The sequence below is a fragment of the Phyllosticta capitalensis genome, assembly GCF_038381095.1.
Source record: "Phyllosticta capitalensis strain CBS 128856 chromosome Unknown BKA78scaffold_2, whole genome shotgun sequence".
NCBI lineage: Eukaryota > Fungi > Ascomycota > Dothideomycetes > Botryosphaeriales > Phyllostictaceae > Phyllosticta > Phyllosticta capitalensis.
The window spans coordinates 1,420,453-1,438,532 of NW_027117440.1; the positions used below are offsets into that span (position 1 = coordinate 1,420,453).

The 18,080-nt window shown below is 55.0% G+C and overlaps 7 protein-coding genes across 7 annotated transcripts; 3 read left to right on the plus strand and 4 right to left on the minus strand.

Annotated features, from left to right (window-relative positions):
• Positions 1-130: 130 nt before the first annotated feature.
• On the plus strand, positions 131-686 carry BKA78DRAFT_76094 (centromere protein Scm3-domain-containing protein). The gene has a single exon (XM_066893710.1). It carries the CDS (start codon positions 194-196, stop codon positions 560-562), a length of 369 nt encoding a protein of 122 aa, XP_066747708.1. The 5' UTR covers positions 131-193; the 3' UTR covers positions 563-686.
• Positions 687-995: 309 nt separating this feature from the next.
• Positions 996-3,413, plus strand: BKA78DRAFT_305673 (uncharacterized protein). Its single transcript, XM_066887716.1, has one exon. The coding sequence runs from the start codon at positions 1,061-1,063 to the stop codon at positions 3,326-3,328; it is 2,268 nt and encodes a 755-aa protein (XP_066747709.1). The 5' UTR covers positions 996-1,060; the 3' UTR covers positions 3,329-3,413.
• Positions 3,392-5,716, minus strand: BKA78DRAFT_377074 (cytochrome P450; the record flags this gene model as incomplete). The annotated part of the gene is made up of 5 exons (XM_066892855.1): positions 3,392-4,089; positions 4,167-4,775; positions 4,832-5,102; positions 5,253-5,463; positions 5,612-5,716. 5 exons carry the CDS (start codon positions 5,714-5,716, stop codon positions 3,594-3,596), a joined length of 1,692 nt encoding a protein of 563 aa, XP_066747710.1. The 3' UTR covers positions 3,392-3,593.
• Positions 5,717-6,471: 755 nt separating this feature from the next.
• BKA78DRAFT_305676 (glucosidase II beta subunit-like protein-domain-containing protein) lies at positions 6,472-8,468 on the minus strand. The gene is made up of 3 exons (XM_066887717.1): positions 8,301-8,468; positions 7,489-8,226; positions 6,472-7,444 (listed from the first exon to the last, which is right to left on the minus strand). The coding sequence occupies exons 1-3, from the start codon at positions 8,397-8,399 to the stop codon at positions 6,572-6,574; spliced, it is 1,710 nt and encodes a 569-aa protein (XP_066747711.1). The 5' UTR covers positions 8,400-8,468; the 3' UTR covers positions 6,472-6,571.
• A 115-nt stretch (positions 8,469-8,583) lies between these two features.
• Positions 8,584-12,760, minus strand: BKA78DRAFT_305677 (uncharacterized protein). The gene is made up of 3 exons (XM_066887718.1): positions 12,374-12,760; positions 9,927-12,196; positions 8,584-9,854 (listed from the first exon to the last, which is right to left on the minus strand). The coding sequence occupies exons 1-3, from the start codon at positions 12,472-12,474 to the stop codon at positions 8,692-8,694; spliced, it is 3,534 nt and encodes a 1,177-aa protein (XP_066747712.1). The 5' UTR covers positions 12,475-12,760; the 3' UTR covers positions 8,584-8,691.
• Positions 12,761-14,592: 1,832 nt separating this feature from the next.
• Positions 14,593-16,204, plus strand: BKA78DRAFT_349824 (galactosyl transferase GMA12/MNN10 family-domain-containing protein; the record flags this gene model as incomplete). Its single annotated transcript, XM_066890869.1, has 3 exons — positions 14,593-15,049; positions 15,098-15,386; positions 15,442-16,204. The coding sequence occupies 3 exons, from the start codon at positions 14,593-14,595 to the stop codon at positions 16,202-16,204; spliced, it is 1,509 nt and encodes a 502-aa protein (XP_066747713.1).
• Positions 16,205-16,952: 748 nt separating this feature from the next.
• BKA78DRAFT_76144 (uncharacterized protein) lies at positions 16,953-17,973 on the minus strand. The gene has a single exon (XM_066893712.1). The coding sequence runs from the start codon at positions 17,671-17,673 to the stop codon at positions 17,041-17,043; it is 633 nt and encodes a 210-aa protein (XP_066747714.1). The 5' UTR covers positions 17,674-17,973; the 3' UTR covers positions 16,953-17,040.
• Between the last annotated feature and the right edge of the window lie 107 nt (positions 17,974-18,080).

Sequence of the window (18,080 nt, forward strand, 5' to 3'; positions counted from 1 at the left end):
CATCCTCGCAGGTGACGAGGGAGCTTGCGCACGAGCCAGACGGAGAGACTGGCCATCCCCGACGCAGGAACGCGCCCACGGCCTCGCGACTCGACGCGCCCCGCTCACTTTACAAACGCCAACCCGCAGCCGCATTTATTTTCAACCGCACTCTCTCGGCCGTCTCGTTTGCGCCCTCGTCACCCATGCCGCAATGTTTCCGTCCTTCTCCCGCTGGGACGTCGATGTTCCTCCCGATATAGATATCGAGCGACGACAAGAGCGCAACAGGCGGCGCATGAAATCGAGGTTCGAGCGCATTTTCGAACAGTACGAACGCGACTTTACGGGCCACGACGACGAGATAGATTTGGAAACCGGAGAGATCATTGTCAATAATGGCCACTTGGAGGGAATGCCAGACAATGATGGATCGGGAGACTTTGGTGGTCTGTTCAACTTCTTGGGGCACAACGCAGACTCCCAAAACAATCTTTTTGGTCTCGGAGAAGTGAAAAGTACGGGTGATGAGGAGGAAGACGAGCTGGCAGTCCTGTGTCCTGCAGACTCTAAAGACGTATGAAGTCTGTGACCAACGGTCCCGTCTTTTGGCTGACCCTAGACGCTGTGATAGATGGCTCAGCAAGCGCCAAGTCCCACACTTCCAGAATCGCTGCCGACCCCAGCCGAGCTACAATCAAATACCCAGCACGAGACACTCAATGTACAAGCGGACCACGAGACTCCCGGGAATATGGACCAAGTGGCCGAGATGGAGAGACAAATACAGCAAATGTCCCGGCAGCTCCTAGAGCTTCGACAGCTTGTAGCTCAGCCATCAATACAGCCAAGTCCTAAACTAGATGTCCCCAAAGATCCCAAATGGTATGCGCCTCCTTTGCCCGAACTCCCTCGACGACAAGAAAAGTCCAAAGACTCCATCTGGGATGCCCCTCCGTTGCCCGATCTTCCTGCAAGACAATCAAGCCCACGTCTCAGTCCCGCTCGTGGTTTTGATGAAGCAGAGACTTTGAGATCTCCAGAGGCACAGTCACTGGGCTCTGCTATCCGCGCAAACAAAATGAAACGGACGTGGACGGTGGAAGAAAACGACTTGCTCATAAAGCTCCGCGAGCAAAACCTTTGCTTCAGAGAAATTGCCACCCGTTTGCCAGGACGTACCACAGCACAGGCTGTTACACAATGGCATGCCCTGAAGCATCGGATCGGCAAGGAAAACAGAGTCTCGGAGGGGTCTGACAAACACTTAGAAGCCACTGAAGAGGTTTCAAAGTCTGCCACGAGCCGCCATAAGAAACAGCCTCTGGGCAGCGCTGAAGATTCTTCGAAGGTGAATCAAACAGGTCTCTCTCCCGAGACACAGGACATCAGCGCGTCGGGTGGAGCCAACACGGGTGAAAGCGAATCCATTGCCCAGACGACGATTGATGCTCCGTCTGACAACGACCCCGCTCAATGGAAAGTTCGCCGTTCGAGGAGGAAGACTTTCCAGGCAATCCCATTTCTTCCGTCGAATGAAGAGCACCCCGCCGCTCCCCGGTCAGCCTCTCCTATCCAACAATTATCAGTTTCTCATTTGGAAACCACTGGCGAGACAGCGCAACGCACCGTAACTGGAGAACCGCCAGAGTCAGAATCTCGCGCCAAAGAAGTTCGCGAGTGGTGCAAAAGTAAGATTGGCATCACGAGCAGCTCTCCTGTGCCGTATCTCTGCCAGCTCTGTGGCCGTTGTTGGCAAACGGAGGGGAAGGTCTTGGCTCATTTCTCCAAGCCCTCAGGTTGCAAGGCGCTGTTTCTAGGGCACCTAAGAAAGCCTTTGGTCCCGAGGGGACCTTGGACTTGTGTCAGGTGTTGTCAAACGTGGCCGACCAAAAGCAGCGCAGCGGCTCATTGCGCGGACCTGTCCTCCTGCCGGCCTGTGGCTTCGAAACCCTCCACGAGTTCCAGTTCCATCGCCCCTGACGGCGGAGAACATTACCGGCCGAATCCTCGCAGTCCCTTGGTGGTCATTCCGGCAAGGTCGATGAGGTCTCGAGGTTTCATCGACTTCTTGCCAAAAGCGGAGCAACAAATCGAACCAGCCGAGGCGTACAAGTCCGATAATCCAGTCGAGCCACCAGTCGCAAAAGAAATCCTGCAGACTCCCAGCCCAACCCACAAATTTAGAGGCTTTTCTGTCAAAAGGACATTGGAAAAGACGTCGGACCCGTCTTCGGCGACCGACCTCACGTCATCAAGAAAACGCGCTAGAATTGACCCTGGGCCTGATGCGCTCACTGCAGACGAATCAGGACAGCACTCGCCCCCCGAGCCACCGGAAGGGACACCAGGACACGGAGAAGAGTCGGATGTAGCTGAACAGGTTGAGAACGACCTCACCACTGGAACAGTGGTGAGTCAAGAGTCTGCAACGAGCATAGGAGAGGAAGTCAACAACATGCCCAAGGATGGCGATGACGAGTTGCGGAGTCTGTTTGAAGAAGCCATGGCTCCGGAAGCCGCCTCGGAAACTGCTGAAGACAATCCCACCAAGACTGCCGATCAGGTTGAAGGGCGTGACGATACAGCAGAAGAACAGCAGGACGAATCCGAGCCGGAGTGTCACGATACAAGCGAACAGGGAGCTGCTGTAGAGCAAGAGGCAACTCCGTCGCCCGAGCCAGCAGGCGCAGAGACTCCTGTCGCCACTAGTCCTGACGAATCTCCTGAATCCGAGGGCAACGACCTCAACCTCGACGAAGCCGCCATCGAAAGCATGCTCGAAGATCCGGATTCCGTCATCATCGAATCGACAGAAGTCGACCCGGATCCCGCCCAGTTCCAACCGTACCGATCACCCACCAAGTCGGAGAGCGAAGACGAACTACAGAAGGCGTCTTCACCCTGCCCTGTTCTGTCCGAAAATGCCGTCACCATGCCAAAGACTCAGCTGCACGGCAGTCCAGCAGCAAGCCCTCCTTCTGCGCGCCGTCGTCGCTCGCACGTACGCCGACCACTCGCTGTCTCCTTGCTGGAGAAGCAGGTCGCGAGCGCCTCTCCGCGGACTCCACGACAACCGCCTGTGAATAAAGCCGCGGACAAGTCGTCTGCCAAGTCATCGGCGAAATCCTCAGCCAAGTCGATGTCCTCATTCAAAACCCCCGTCAAGCCAGCTTCTGCCTCCAAGCGTAATTCTGCCAGGGAATCGCGCCAGAGCCTTTCGGGCAAGAAGAGCAGCGTCAAGAGTTCGCCTGCGGAAAAGAGCTCGGCGCCGCGGCCGAAGCCGAAGAAGAGCAGACTGAGCGACATGCTGCTTCCGGGCGGTGATTCAGACGACGATTTGTTTTGAAGGGGTTTCGATCGGTGGGATTCAGTGGGCCAGTTGGATGGACAGCATCAAGGGGAGTATGTAGCATCATCGATTTTCTTTGCACAGTGTGTGTGCTGTTCTATCGCAATCAACTTTATTCCCAGCCCAAATCTTGTCCACATTTGAGTCGCAAGAGTACATGCAAGGTACATTCATCCCCAAACGCCAGAAGTGCTCTTTTCCATTTCCATTCTCTAAAAACAAGCCTCTCGCCGCACTCCCCCCTCCAACATCAGACTCCTCCCTACCCTCGTCCATTCACTCCCTTCTCCTCGCCCCTCTCCACCATCCTCACAACAGCCGGCATACCCTGCCTCGGCTTCGCAATGCCAATCCTGACCTGATATGCCTCATCGCCGAGCACGGCGCGCTTGTCCCACGGCCGCTCGCGCGCCCACTGCGTGCCGGCGCCCTCGAGACGGTCCGTCCCGCGGAACGTCGTCGCCACGTCGAAGCGGCGCACCGTCAGCGCGAGGATGATTTTGGTTTCGAGCACCGCCAGGTCCTGCCCGATGCACCGCCGCGGCCCCTTTTCGAAGGGGCGCCAGGCGTTTTTGTTGGTGGGGGCCGGTGGGGAGGGGGATGAAGGGGAGGCCGAGGCGAGGAAGCGCTCGGGTTTGAAGGTGTGCGAGGAGGCGCCCCAGAGCCCGGGACGCCGGTGGCTGGCAAAGTTGTTGAAGTAGACGTTGAAGCCTTCAGTGGGGTATGATTGCCCGGTTGAGCGCGAGTGGACGAAGGCGCTGTGAGACGCTGGTCAGCCGGTCTTTCTGATGGCAGGCACCATGATGTTATTGCGTGGGTGGGTGTCGACACTTACTCCCTGGTCCCCGCACGCAGCGTGCCAGCAGGATTGTATAGCCGCAGTGTCTCCTTTACAACCGCCGTCGTGTACTCCAGTTTGCTTAACAGTTGCGGGTTCTCGCGGATTCTGTCCGCCGTTCCCTCCACGTCGCCCAGGACTGCGTCATGCTCGGCGCGCAGCACCTCCAAGCAGCGCGGGTTGTGATGCAGCAGATGGTAAGCATAGCAGATGGTCGAGCTGGTCGTGTCATGTCCAGCAAACATGAAAGTCTTGATTTGCGTCAAGGCGGTGTCGCGGAAATGTGAAGGGAGCTGCTGCTTGGTTGCTTTGTCCTCGTTCTTGCTCTCAAGGCCGGCGTCCAAGATGATGTCGATGATGTATTTCAGTTGGGCGGTCTTATCTATTGCTTGCTTTTCAGTGGAGGATTTCGATGCCAGTCGAGCATCGACAATTTTTCCAATAAACTCGTTCATGATGGCAGTGTTCTCTTGAATCTTCTGCCGCGTCCACGGGTTAAACCTATCGAACAAGCCGCGGCTGTTGTCATCACCGCATAGTCGTACTTGACTGCGGAATGCAGTGAGCAGCTCGTTGTCGCCATGCTGAGAGTCTAAGTTGACATCACTACCAGTCGGATCAGCAACGATTGCTCTCATTTCATAATAGAGAGGTCAACGCACAGCACAATCTTGCCAATAATGTCAATCGTCAGACGAGTTGCAATCTCCTCCATGCGGAACAGGTCGCCCTTCTTGGCGTGGTCGCGCAGGATGTCGCAAAAGTCGATGGAGCGGTCCACGATTTCGGGGACCAATGTCATGAGGTTGGTCAGTGAGAAGCCGGGGTTCAACATTGTCCGCCAGGTTTTCCAAAGTGGGCCGTTCATGGCGACGAGGCTGTTTTGGCCGACAAGACTGTCGAGCATGTGTTTTATAAGGGGCGATTTGGGTACTTTGGGATTGTTACGCGTGTTAGTAGATTCAGGAGGACACAGACAGAAAAGATGCAAAACAACTGAAACCAACACCAAGAGAGATATATCCAAAAGGAAAGACATGAAAGCCTAACACCATCGCCAGAAATGAAAATCAGAGCACTCACAATTCGTCAAAAGTTGTGCAACACCGGGATCAACGACAACCAACAGCGGGCTAGAAAGCGGCCACGTGTCGAGGTAGAAGAAGTCATCGAAGCCATGCTGCTGCGCGAGCAGAAACATGAGCACCTGGTGGTGAACATTGAACGGCTGCGATGCTGCGAGCTGCGCAACCAAGGGCAGGTGTCCAAGAAGGTACGAATGAGGTGGGCCGGGCTGAGTGGTGGTTTGTTAGCGTGACTTTTCTGGCTTATTTCCTTTCTGTTTCTCTGCTCTTTCTCTTTTCTTTTCTTGCATGATTTTCACGCCATTGGGATTCTGCTGAAGATAGGCAATTTTTTCGAGAAGTAGGCAATGTACGCACCAAAGAGTGGAGCTGCCGTCGGACGCGGATTCCCTTGTACAGGAACCGCGCAACCGCGAGCGCGATTATGGAGACAAGAATTGCTGAAATGCTGATGGCTTCCATGGTTTCCAAAGACAGAGTGTTGAACAGGACATTGAAGAAAAAGAAAGCTTCGTCTCTTCCCTTTTTTCAAGGCGGCGATCCAGGAATGGTGATCTCTATCCCAGCGTCGTTGTGTAACTTGTGGCGGTCGGTCGATCTGTGTGGTGGATTGCAGAGAATGGCCTAATCAAGAGAAAATGCTCGTCTTCAGCAGCATTCGACTCGTCGCTATGGTGAAAGAGGGTAAGCTAGTGAACAAAAGCCGCTGGTGAAGTGTGCGAAGGGACACGCGTAGGTAGTCGACCGGTCGTTAATCTACAGCGACCAGCTTCCTGCTAGTCGCACCGGCAAGTCGACACTAGCCCATCGCACCCATGTAGCGGTAGTCATCAGGTTTTGCAGAGAAAGATCTCGCTCGCATCTGACTGACCTGTTACCAAGGTGGGCTGTGCTGGTTCGGAGGTGCGAGAGACATGGGACGTCCTGTTCAACTGCTGTTTCAACCTTAATTGCCGCCGGCAGGGAAGAGAGCTCCTGGCCCATCTGGGCAACCAGTACGCAACACTGAGGGGGTGGATTGCTTGATGATCAGCGTGTGTGGTGGCATGACGTCAGGCTGAGAATTGCGGAAGGGGTTGTTCGTTGTTGTATTACCCAAAAGGGAGAGCTGTATGCTGCTGGCATGGGCCAAGGTCCATCACCACCTTTGGCGGGCTTCATCAGGGGAAAGTACTGGGAGCCGCAGCAGGAGACCATCAGTTGCGTCGAAAATCATACATCGGTCAAGTGGAAATGAATAATTACTTCTTATTTACAACGCAGTGTGCTCATCCAGAGGAAGAAGCTTCATCACTACGCGTGCAACCCAGACAAAATTTACAACTCCTCCCTATACTCTTCTTGACTTCCTTCGCGATCTTCATCTCCTCCCCTATCTGGCTCCCTCTCCCCCTCATCCCAATCGAACCACTCGAATTCCCACTCCCACTCGTCGTCACTATCGTCAGCTGGAGGAGCAGCATCGTCTTTTTCGTCCTTTTTCTTGGACCCGGAATCTTTGCCAGACTTCTCATTCTTATTTTTGCCAGACGGAACATTTTCCGTGTCAAAATCATCGTCTGTGTCGATGATTCCGCGGAACTCGCGCCCGCGCGGCGTGTCGACCAGTTCCAGCCTCCAAGCCTTATCGCCAGCCATCTTCTTGAGCTTTTTCTTGAGGTCTTCGACGTCACGCGGGTCCTTGATATCCAGCTTGCGCAGTTGCTCGGGCGACATGGTTTTCTCCTTGCCGCGACCGTCAGAAGATGCAACTGTCCCAAGTAGTGTCTCCTTACCGCCGCCCACGACCACTGATTTTTCTATCCGCGATCCCGGCTGCCCAACCAATTGTTTAGCACCTACTACGGTACCACCAACTGTCGGAAGCGGCCGAGACGTGGCTTGTGGGCCTGAGGCGGCGGCCGCCAGGGCTGGCGGGAGTTGGATGGAAGTGTCTTTGACAGGAGCGGGCTTGGCCACCTTTTCGATCGCGGTTTCTCCGTGATGCGCAGTCGAAGGAAGCGTGGCTCCTGAAGGGGAGTCGGAGGAAATTATGGGAGCGCAGGAGATGTCATGAGCACGGTTTTGTTGCGGCGGCAAGAAGGCTACGTCGTTGCAGAGCCGCGGCGTGTAGATTACCATTAGGTAGGAGCACGTAGCGACCTCTTTGATCATGCCAATTTTGTCGGGTGTATTGGGGTGGCAGTGGAACTGACGAGATTAGCCAATGCAATTTATGGAAGAACAAAACTTACCTGCACTTCGATTTTGCGCTCCTTGCCCGTCAGATCGCAAGTCGTGCCACCAGTCAGTTTCTGGACGAGATACCGCGACTCGCCCTTGGTCTCCATGCGCGCAACCGCAGTATCCTCGTCCTTCTTAGGCCCCTTACTATTCCCTTCATCGTCCATGTTAGCCTCTTCCGCCTCAATATCCTTCTTTCCCTTTTTCTTGTCGTCTTCGGGGAATCTTCCAAGAATGTAGCTCGTCACACTCTCGTCCTCGACCGGCGGATAGATTGGGATGCCTCGGCCCGGCGGCAGCTGGTGGAACTGCTTGACGCCGTCATTGTAGCAAAAGCTGTAGCTCCACCATCCACTTAGGAAATATATGCAATTGCCTTGCATGCCCTTGAGCAGTTCCCAGCCCCGATCTGTGGCCCGTATCAATTCCTTCTCCTCATCCGCGGCCGATTGCGTCGCGTTGCTGGCCGTGCGGTTGCCTGTCGTGTCGAGGACCGGGATACGGCAAAGATAAGGGCGCGAGTGGAGGACCAGGCGCTCGTAAGTTGCACTCAGCTCATCATCGTGGTCTTGGTCACGGTGAAAAGGGTCTGTTGCGCCGACAGGAATGCCTGAGTCGTGTTGAGGCTGCTGCGAAATGTCGACATTGGAGGTAACAGCACCCTTTTGCGAGTCGGCGGTCTGCGACGAGAGGTACAGAGACTTTGCATGCTCATCGGAGATGCTACCATCGGAGAACTTGATCTGGTACTGCTTGTCTTTTAGCTGGATTGTATGCGGCGCGTGCGCGCTGTTGCGGCGGAGCGGCGATGAGGCCAGCTTACCTGCGGAAATGCAAGCAGGTCGTCCAAGACACTGAACGAGCCCTGAATTGCAAGGACAACCTGCATGAAAGCAGGCAGCGCCCAAATCTGCTTCATCATCGTGGCTCTTGATCTGGAGGCATCGGTGTGGTGCGTGTCGGAGTGATGTCGCCTTCGACGATCGCGGGGAGTTAACGGAGATGGATGCGGAGCGGAGGACAGCTCGCTTCTTTCTTTCCCTTTCGCTGCCGCCAAGCTGTACTCCACCAACACAACTCACACAAGCACTTCGTTTGCACGTCAATTGGAATAATCGGCTTTCCTGAGCCATGGCTAATGATATTATCCCCAAGATTATCAACCAGCAAGGTATAATGCTGAAAACCAAAAACGAATGATCCGCCGGCGTTCATCAAGCATTGTCCCAATTCCTCCACTGGCATCCGCAACCACCGGTCCCGCCGTCGATACCACCAGGCCCTCCGTCCTCTGTCGACACCGTCACGTTTCCATAAGGCCCACTGGAAGGATTCACAGCTTGGCCGCCAAAATCTCTGTCCTCCAACTGGTACTTGGCGCTGTCCTTTACGTACTTGCCGTCGTCGTCCAAGTTCCAGCAGTAGACCATCTTCTCCGTCACGTTGCCGCCGTGACGATCAATACTGATGGTCACTGGATACGCAAACGAGCCGGGCTGATTGAATTCGGTCCCACTGGATGCCGAGGCTGACGCTGCAGATGCAGTCGACGTTCCGGTAGAGCTTCCTACCAACAAGGACTTTGAGGTTTGGCTGTTGGTCCAAATCTGCACGAGGAAGCGAGTCTGCGCCCAAGTGCAGCGGTACTTGGCTGCCTCTTTGGTGGCACCGCCGTCCTGGTCCGCAGAAAGCTCGCCAGTGTCGCTGGAGTTGACGGCGACGGTATTCTTGAGGAAAATCGAGCGATCGTAGTAGCTGTAAAAGCCGTAGTGCTCGTCCTTCCTGCCGCGGTTGTACAAGCGCAAAGGCTGGTTCTTGGGATAGAAGACGAGATTGGCAGCAGCAGCGGTGCCGTCAGAGTCCGTTGGTGGATCGGGAATGATGTCGGCGATGCTGCCGTTGGAAGACGAAGAAGAAGATGAAGATGAACTGGCGCGCTTGGCCAACCGATACGACACGTGGTCGCCAGAATAGAACGTGATAAAGAATGGCGTTTCCTCCCCGGAAAAGGGTTGGCTGTTGTCATCAGTCGTGTTTCCAAGAAAGTTTTGGTCCTCCAAGCTTGGCGCAGCAGGCGACGCCTCTGGCTCCGAAGATCTCCTCAGCATATCAAGCAGCCGGCGCTTCTGAATCGCAGTCTTCAAAGGAATGGTCGACGAAACGTTGGAGACGGTGCCGTTCACAAATTGAATCTGGAACTTGAAGTTAGGCTGATCAGGGTCGTTCGGCTCGATATCATCCTGCTCATCCTTTGGCACCGAACAACTCCACATTGTGTTTGGAGAAGTGCAGCCATTTTCAGAGTAAAAATTGTCGGGCCTCGCGACAGTCGCCACTCCCGTGGGAATGGGCGGAAATCCCGTCAAATTCAGCCACACTGATGGGATGTCAGGAGCGGGAGCAGTTGAGGAAGAAGATGGATCGCTCGAAGTTGAAGACGAAGACAAACCTCCAGTGCTCGTCGAAGAAGACGAATGGTGGCTTCGAGGAAGGAGTGTGCCGAGCAGCGCAGCCATGATGATCAAGAGGATCAAGAAAATCAGACAGCAGCAGCAACAGCACCTCCTCTTCTTTTTCTTCTTCTTGACGGCAGGGTCTTTAGGATCTTTGGGATCCTGAGGATTCTTGTGCTTCTTCCAAGGCCACAGCGACCAATAACCTCCGGCACCCTTCACTCGAGGCGGCTTGGGTGCCTTTTCGAATTCATGCTTGATCAGAACAGGGTTCTCGGCTTTGTTTTTAGTAAAATGAAAAACGCTGCGAGAGCTGTGCTCTGAAGCGTGAGAGCTGGCATGATTTGGAGGGGGCGGGAAGTAGAGCGCTGTGGCCTGGGGAGCCGTCGAACTCGAGGCAACGGGAGCTTGTCGAGGTTGTTCGGTTCGCTGCTCAGCCTGGAGCATTTTCGGGGAGGGTTCTTCTTCGACAGTGGCATTCATGCTGCGAGGCGTGCTTGCAGGATCGTTGGACTTTTGGACAGCACGAGCAGAGAGCACAGCTCCCAAGGCGGCAACACCAAGAACCGGCGTGGTATCGGTGCTGCGCAGAGTCTCCGTGCGAGCAGGCCGCGGAGGAGGGCCGCCATCCCTATAAAAGGGAACGCCGTTGTAGTGATAGTGGTGGTTGATGTAAACATTGCCGGTTCCCTGCGACTGCGTGGGGTCTGGTTGCCTCTCCCGACCATATCCCTGTCCCCAGGTGGCTGGGGTCCCCCGATCGTCTGGGCTAAAGGTCTCAGATTGCAATGATTGGCTGAGAGGCCTTGGTTGCGATTTTCCTGACGTTTGGTGGCTGCCAACGCCCGTGGAAATACCCAAGTCGTCATGCGTTCGCGGTGACTCATTCGCCGATGAGTGTTCCCAACTGGCAGGGCTGTACATGGCGGGGCTGAAGACGGTCGAAGCCGAGTTTGGTGCTTTGGCTGCCTGGACATGTTCCTTGCTTGTATTGAGGACAGGTGATTGAGCACAAGTGGGGGTTGATGCGTGTTCAGGCAGTGGAGGTGATCTTTCACCCAAAGCAGCCGCAGCAGGTATCATGGGCACATCTGGCGTGGTATTTCCCCTCGAGCTTCCACTCCTTGTGCTGAACCGAAATCTAGGCGTCCGAGGCGTAAAGTCGAATGGCGTCGTAATAATGTTCCACCATCCTCGCGATCTGTGAGGCGTCGGAGGTATGTTGGTGTCGATGTACAGCCCGGTAGGTCCCTTGACGGATTTGGGTGTTGCCGGATTCGAGTCTTCTTCAAATACAGTCGTCCCAGAGGCCATCTTCTCCCTCTTCCTCTGCGGCGTAGTAGACAGATCAACCAAGCCTGGATACTTTTCAGGAGATGGACCAGCATCGTTGGCGTGGAGACTACGCTCAGTGAGTGGCTGCGCTTGCAACTGACCTGCGTAGCTCGACGGTATGGCTGGCACGGCCGGAATCTCGCCGTTCGAATGGTACACCGTGTACGCATTCGTGGCTCGCGAATAAACGCTGGAAGGCGGCCTGGGCCGATTGTTTGGGTTCAACCATCCCGTCCTCTCATATGCCGGAGTCACAATTATCGTTGGTGCATCTCCCGAGGCCGCCGTGTCGGATCTTTGGCGGGTGATGTGCGAAGGGTCGAGAAACTCCCCGTGCGAAGAGACTGGACTCGAGTCGTGTTCGTGGGCTTGCTCTGGAGACACTGAGAACCCGATGGTGATTGGTTGGTCCGAAGGCGAGATGTCGGTAGGAGTCTTTCTGATGGGCCCGAGCTCTTTGGGAGAGTCTGGAGCCTGTCGTGTGACGATGGGGACAGGGGGCGGGGGAGGAGTCGGCGGAACGAAAGGCTCTTGCTGGCGTGTCTGTATGGGCTGTGGGCGATTTCGCAGAGTTTTTGTTCTAAAGCCCTGGAAACCGTTGGCATTCGGAGCCGAGCTTTGGAACTGCTGACTCTCCTGCAGCTCATACGTTGGGGCCCTCTCAGGCTCGTCCTTTCTGCCGCCGAACCCAAAGAACCCCCATTTCTTGGACTTGGGCGGTGCTCTCGGTTCTTCAGGAACAGGTATGGGTCTTGGTCCACCAAAAATATTTGCGGTCTTTTCCCGAGGGTAGACTTGTTTCGGCCTGGCGCCACGATGCGTCGAAATGCTTGTGTCGACCCGGATGGTAGGTTTCGCCGGCCTCATGGTCTGGGCAAGGTGCCTTGACTTTCTCTTTGCCTTTTGCCGTGCCGCGTTTCCAAACGATATTCTTTTTTGTTTCGCAAAGGCGTTTCTTGCTGCGGCTCGCGATGCATCGTAGGTCCAGTCCTGCTCTTGTTGTTGTGTGCTTGCGGTGGTGGAGTCGGTCATATAAGAGGGAGGAGGAGTGATCTTCTGGGTCTGGATCGGCAGTTTGTCGACATCTGCTGGCACATGTGCTGGAGACCTAAAATCTGCCCAGGTTGTCATGCGTTGTTCTTTGGAGTCGTTGGCGAGCTGGCCAATGCCAGCGTTGGGGTCGTACGTCGCCGGCTGCAGAGTTGCCATGGCGGGGGAGGTTGTGAGGGGAAAGGATAAAGGAAGCGGAGAAATGGAGAATGGTGTTGAAGGATTGGTCGAGGTCGTTATTTGTCCAAGTATGGATGGTGACGAATGAGAGACATGAATTAGTGGAAAAGCGAGAGAAACATGGTGTTGAATCAAGGCTGAGACTTTTGTGAATCAAGAACAATAGACAGCGAAATTCACAATGAAAAGAGTGTGAAATCAAGTGAAGCAACGCAGCGACTATGGAAAAGAGGCTGGGACGGAAATACGACAGTTTTGACAGCGAAAAGTGGAGTGCTTTGCGCACCACACGCTGGCAGGCTGAGGCTGCTTGGAGGATGCGGGCCAGATGAACCGGAGCCATTCTTTTCTCTTTGTGCAGGACATGTACAGCATGAGCGGCAGCATCGATTGGTGCAAAGTTGATGGTGTTTACGGTCCATGTAGGCGCCGGGGGACGCGTGCAAATGGTTGGCTGTCGAAGCGCCGCATGGTCGAAGATGCCTGTCGGCGATCATGGCCACCATTCCGACCAGAGTTAGCTCCAACGGCAAAACGAACTCGACGGCGAGCCTCATCAGCTATCAATAGAATCGAAGACTTCGAGATGGTATTTTGGTTGGACATGCCCTCGCTCGTCGTCAGCCTCCAAAAACTTGAGCCTCCAAGTCCAGTCGTTGACTTCTTGACCCGGATGACGTCGGTCAGGCCAGCCGGTTCGTGCGTTTCGCGTTGATTGATGTCCATCGCCCCGCGTCGAGTTTCGCGCGGAGAGGCCCAGCATGGAAAAGTCGTCGAAAAGTCCATCGTCACCATCGACAACCGTTGAAGAATAAAGATCTTGGCGCATGGCAGCTGTTTTCTACGAGTGGACAGTTGAAAACTCACTGCCCGTATGTAGGACGCCTGAGATCTACCCGCCATCATAGCTCGGGGGAGCTCTATGCTGTTATGTATCATCACGGTAATTGAAGCGTTGAAAGCTCCCCATCCGACCTTCCAGTCCACTTGCTCTATCGTGTGGTTCGACTTTGGCAACAAGCCGCAGCTGCTGACTCGACCGTTGAGTGGTTGGGAAGTTTAAGTAATTGAGCGGCCGCCGTTGGCCATTTAATTAGTCCAGTCCAAAACCTTCTCCACGTCGTCATTTCGCCCCCTCTTCGGCCCATGCCGCCCCCCATTGACAAGACACGTCGACCTTCGACGGACGCAAGGAGAGAGCTGACGGCCGGTGACAGCTTTGGACGTGAAACGCGGCGGCCAAGGCGTCAGGTAGTGTCCTTCGCCCTCACCTGGCCTTGTTGCCCGCCGCAGGGAACACTCAACATCTCTAGGGCACCGCCAAGCTGCTCAAATTAATCTCCCGCCAAGCGCACATCTTCTGGCTGTAGTCATCACCATCTCAGCTTCTTCATCGCTGACGGTCGACAACAGTGCTGCAAGTCTCAGCTGTGCTTCTCGACGAACTCTTGCGCATCCCGCCCTCGCAGTAGCCAGGCACGCCGCCGCCGCTCATCCCTGTCCTCGAGCCGGACCCTGACATCGTGCTGCCCCAGACCACATCTCAAAATCCTCGACCGCTCCCGCGACGTCTACTCTACAGCTGACGCTTTTCTTAATTTGTCCTCGACAACGGCGGCTACTACTCGCCTACCGTCGCAACAAACGCCAGCCCCAGCCAACCGACTGCGCCATTCCATCGAGTCAGAAACAACCTCTGCGCCAACTATCCCAACGCCGCCGACCTAACCCTACTACCATCCCTCCCTCGAACCAATACATCGTCCGGACGGCGCCCCGGTCCACCACTCGCTCACCCTGGCGACCTCAAATCACACTTCGACCGCCTCCACCCACCGGCGCCGCCGTTCGTCGGTCGCGAGGAGTGCATCTCCACTGAGCGTCGTGATTCCGGAGGACACGCCCGACGCCGCACCACCCGCTCACCTTCAACAACGATTTCGAGATTCACAACCAGGCGCGTCTTCGAGTCTGCCTGAGCGCAGAGGCTTCAGCCAGCCGCTTCCTGCCATTCCCGGCACGCCAGTCTCTCCGGTCGTGTCTGGGCTTGGCAGCAGCGGCGGTCTGCTTCCCACACCCACTACGGCAACCGCGTCCATGTCGCTATCGCGGTCGCCATCCCCACAGCCTGGCGGCGGCTGGTCGAGCCCAGGCCTTACAACACCAATGAGTCCGTACGGGAGCGGCAGCGGGAGCGGCAGTGGCGCGCGTAGCGGAAGCCCGCGGGTCAGCACTTTTGCGACATCAAACGGCGCGCACAATGTTACTTGGAGCTCAGCCAAGGCCAGGAGCGCCGAGGTGCGCGCCTTCTCCCCTCGGAGCAGCAACTTTTTCCAGCGACATTTGCGAAGGATATCCGACGGACTGCCGCTGTTTGCAAACGGCGGCCTACACAAAGCGGAGAGGGAAAAGGCTTCGCAGCCGTGGGCACCACAAAACAGAGCTGGGTATGGAGACTTGCCGACCTGGATATGGCGGCGCGTGCGGATGCTCAAGTTGCGATTTTTACTCGTCTTTTTGGTGCTCATTGTCTACTTTTTATTAAATATACCCCGTAAGCATCTCCTCCAGTTCAGAATTTCAACTGCTAACAAGGAGACAGCAATTGAACGCATGTACAATCGCAGTTTGTGGTTTGGTGGTGGCAAGAAGTTTGTCGTGCTCGTGGCAGCAAATGTCGGCGGAGGAGTGATGGAATGGAAGGGCCCCCGGGAGTGGGCAATCGAGCGTGACAGCGTCAAGAACAAGAAGAAATATGCGCGGAAATGGGGATACGAGCTGGAGATTGTCGACATGAGCACGAAGAAGCGATATGCGCACGAGTGGCGCGAAAGCTGGGAAAAGGTCGACACGATTCGCAACGCGATGCACAAATACCCTGACGCTGAGTGGTAAGAGATCTTCTGAGCAGGCGCTCGCCGCAAGTCCCTTGCTGACCCTGAGCAGGTTTTGGTGGTTAGACCTCAACACCTTCATCATGGAACCCTCCTACTCTCTTCAACGACACGTCTTTTCAGCCTCCGCTCTGGAAGCCCAGACATACCGCGACATCAATGCTTACAATCCGCTCAACATATCACATCCGCTCACCGAACCCTACCTAGACCCTCTATCTCGTTCGGCAACTGGCGATAACAAGACCTCTTCAATCAATCTGATAGTTCCACAGGACTGCTCAGGCTTTAACCTTGGCTCCTTCTTCGTACGGCGATCCACGTGGACGGACAGGCTCCTCGACATTTGGTGGGACCCAGTTGGCTACGAACAGAAGCACATGCAGTGGGAACACAAGGAGCAGGACGCGCTCGAATACCTTTACGCGAACCAGCCATGGGTGCGGTCCAATGTGGCCTTTATCCAGCAGCGCCGTGTCAACGCCTTTCCACCAGGAGCCTGCGCAGCGCCGCCGCGGATAAAGCCCAAGCAGGGCGGCAAGGAGGGCGAGGAAGAGCTTGAAGAAGGCATCGACCCTCTTGTCCACTACTCGGAACACGACCGCGATTTCCTGGTCAACATGGCTGGCTGCGAGTGGGGACGCGACTGCTGGGGTGAGATGTACCGGTACCGCGAGTTGAGTCGCCGCTTGAACCGCACATGGTGGGAGCGGACGAAGGAGACGCTTGGTCGCTGGTGGCGCGGCCCTGGTGATGGTGTAAGAGATCCAGCCGATTGGTTGCTTGTCGAAAACAACGGCGAAGCGAAGAGGTAGCAGGATCTTTTTGGAGTAGGCCACTCCAACCCGTTCTCCTGAAGGGCCTGGTATTTCACCACCGACGTGATCACTGGCTCTCTTACTCTTCTTTTGAATCAACGCCAGCCGGCCACAACAGCAGCCATGAAGAGCCGAACTCAACGAGGCAGGGCTCGAAAGCCGCACTGCCTTCTCCGCGGCTTCCAATTTTGCGTGTGACTGACTTTTTCCCTCGAGAATTCAACAGCGCACAAAGTCTTCCTTGCGCCCTCCTTTTTGCTCGTCGATCGGCCGGATAACATCCGCATGCTTCCCTGAAAGCAACCGACATTATCGTCCGCCCGGTTGCCCTCTGGAGTACGACACGTCTCTTGTTTTCTTTTCACTTTTGTGTCTTCTCTTCTTCAGCTGTCTTACAATTCACACATCTTTTACGTCATGAAATCTTGGTGTTGGGGGCTCAGGAGGGAAAGACATTGTCGGGGGTTTGGTTTGGAGGTGCCGGCGTCGATGATGAGGTTGGCTGTCACTATTGACGGACATTGACCGATGATGGATGAAGATTGAGAGAGAACGGGAAGAAGAGAAAGAAGGGGCGGAGGGGGGGCGGATAGATTGGGTTGAGCAGAGAGCTGCACTTTTGAACTTTTGGAACCAACAGCGCGCCAGGATGACCATGAGGTATGCGACCAATGCTACGGAGAGGAATTTTTTTGGGAGAGAAATGCAAAACCTCAATGCCCCAAAGTTTTTTGCACTCCTTTGCTCTTCTTGGTGACACTCATCATCATTACGCTTACGTTTTACGGAATTTGGATCTTGAGCATCATTGCGCTGATCAGATTAAGGTAGCCTCAACAACTGGCCGAAAGCGAATAATGGCGACACAATGCCAAAGCATCCATCTCCGACGGATAATATACTACTGATGGCCCGATATTGAAGCGGACAAGACAGGAGATGACGGTATAAGGCTGACTACTGACATTTTTTAAATTGTCCGAGACGAACGGACGGACGGACGGCTCGGGACGAAGCGAAGCGAAGCGAAGCGACGGCCCTACCGAGTTCACTCTCACTTTCACTCCCGGCTTTCGAAAAAGGTCTGTCTGAGCGGATGAGATTGGCGTAGATCCAAACATTGTAATCAAGCTGGTGGTTGGTTGTTGAGCCGCGGACAATTCGTAACGCTGATTGCGATCGACGGATTCGGAAATCGGAGGACGGTGTAAGGAGCAAGGAGGAAGGGGTGCGAGGGGAGGGGATGGGGCAGAGGGAGGGTGAGGTGGTGACGTGTGCGCGTGAGGTCTTGGAATGTGTGTGCTCGAGGCAGAGAGCAAATGGAAGGCAGGGCTTCGGAAGGAGGGACGGCCTAGGAGCATTCCTCGCCAAGTCCGATGGATGGATGGATGGTGAGCGAGACTAGGGTTTTGGTGTGGTGACGCAACGGCTCTGAGGGTGTGAGAGCACGGGCTCGAGGCGACCATTCAGCTACGAACGAAGAGGAAGCAATTGAGAGATGTCTATCCAGTAGAATTGTCTGTACAAAGCTTGTATATGGCTCGGGTGATGGTGGTAGATAGATACAACGACGGGTCTTTCTTTGTATTTGTACATTTTCGTGACATGTGTAAAAACGCCCCAACCAAAATATGCCAACAACATGGATGCTTCCAAGTGGGTTTCGCAATGATGCTGATGCTGATGCCGATGCTGATTCTCTGCAACATGCCCGCTCGCTCGCTTGCTCGGGTAGAAAGGAAGAAGGAAAAAAGAATCTCGAAAACACAAAAAGTGGGGGAGGGGGGGTTTTGGTATAAAGCGGGAAAGATGGAAGTAGAAAGACAGGGGGCCAACCAAAAGAACGAGGATGATTGAACAGACGAATGGACAG

Coding starts and splice junctions, on each gene's coding strand:
- BKA78DRAFT_76094 (XM_066893710.1), top strand. CDS start 194: ATGTTTCCGTCCTTCTCCCGCTGGGACGTCGATGTTCCTCCCGATATA.
- BKA78DRAFT_305673 (XM_066887716.1), top strand. CDS start 1,061: ATGAAACGGACGTGGACGGTGGAAGAAAACGACTTGCTCATAAAGCTC.
- BKA78DRAFT_305676 (XM_066887717.1), bottom strand. CDS start 8,399: ATGATGAAGCAGATTTGGGCGCTGCCTGCTTTCATGCAGGTTGTCCTT. Junction 8,227..8,300: donor ACCTGCTTGCATTTCCGCAG/GTAAGCTGGCCT, acceptor AAAGACAAGCAG/TACCAGATCAAGTTCTCCGA. Junction 7,445..7,488: donor AGCGCAAAATCGAAGTGCAG/GTAAGTTTTGTT, acceptor TAATCTCGTCAG/TTCCACTGCCACCCCAATAC.
- BKA78DRAFT_305677 (XM_066887718.1), bottom strand. CDS start 12,474: ATGGCAACTCTGCAGCCGGCGACGTACGACCCCAACGCTGGCATTGGC. Junction 12,197..12,373: donor ACAACCTGGGCAGATTTTAG/GTCTCCAGCACA, acceptor GAAACAAAAAAG/AATATCGTTTGGAAACGCGG. Junction 9,855..9,926: donor TTCTTCGACGAGCACTGGAG/GTTTGTCTTCGT, acceptor ACATCCCATCAG/TGTGGCTGAATTTGACGGGA.
- BKA78DRAFT_76144 (XM_066893712.1), bottom strand. CDS start 17,673: ATGGTCGCCTCGAGCCCGTGCTCTCACACCCTCAGAGCCGTTGCGTCA.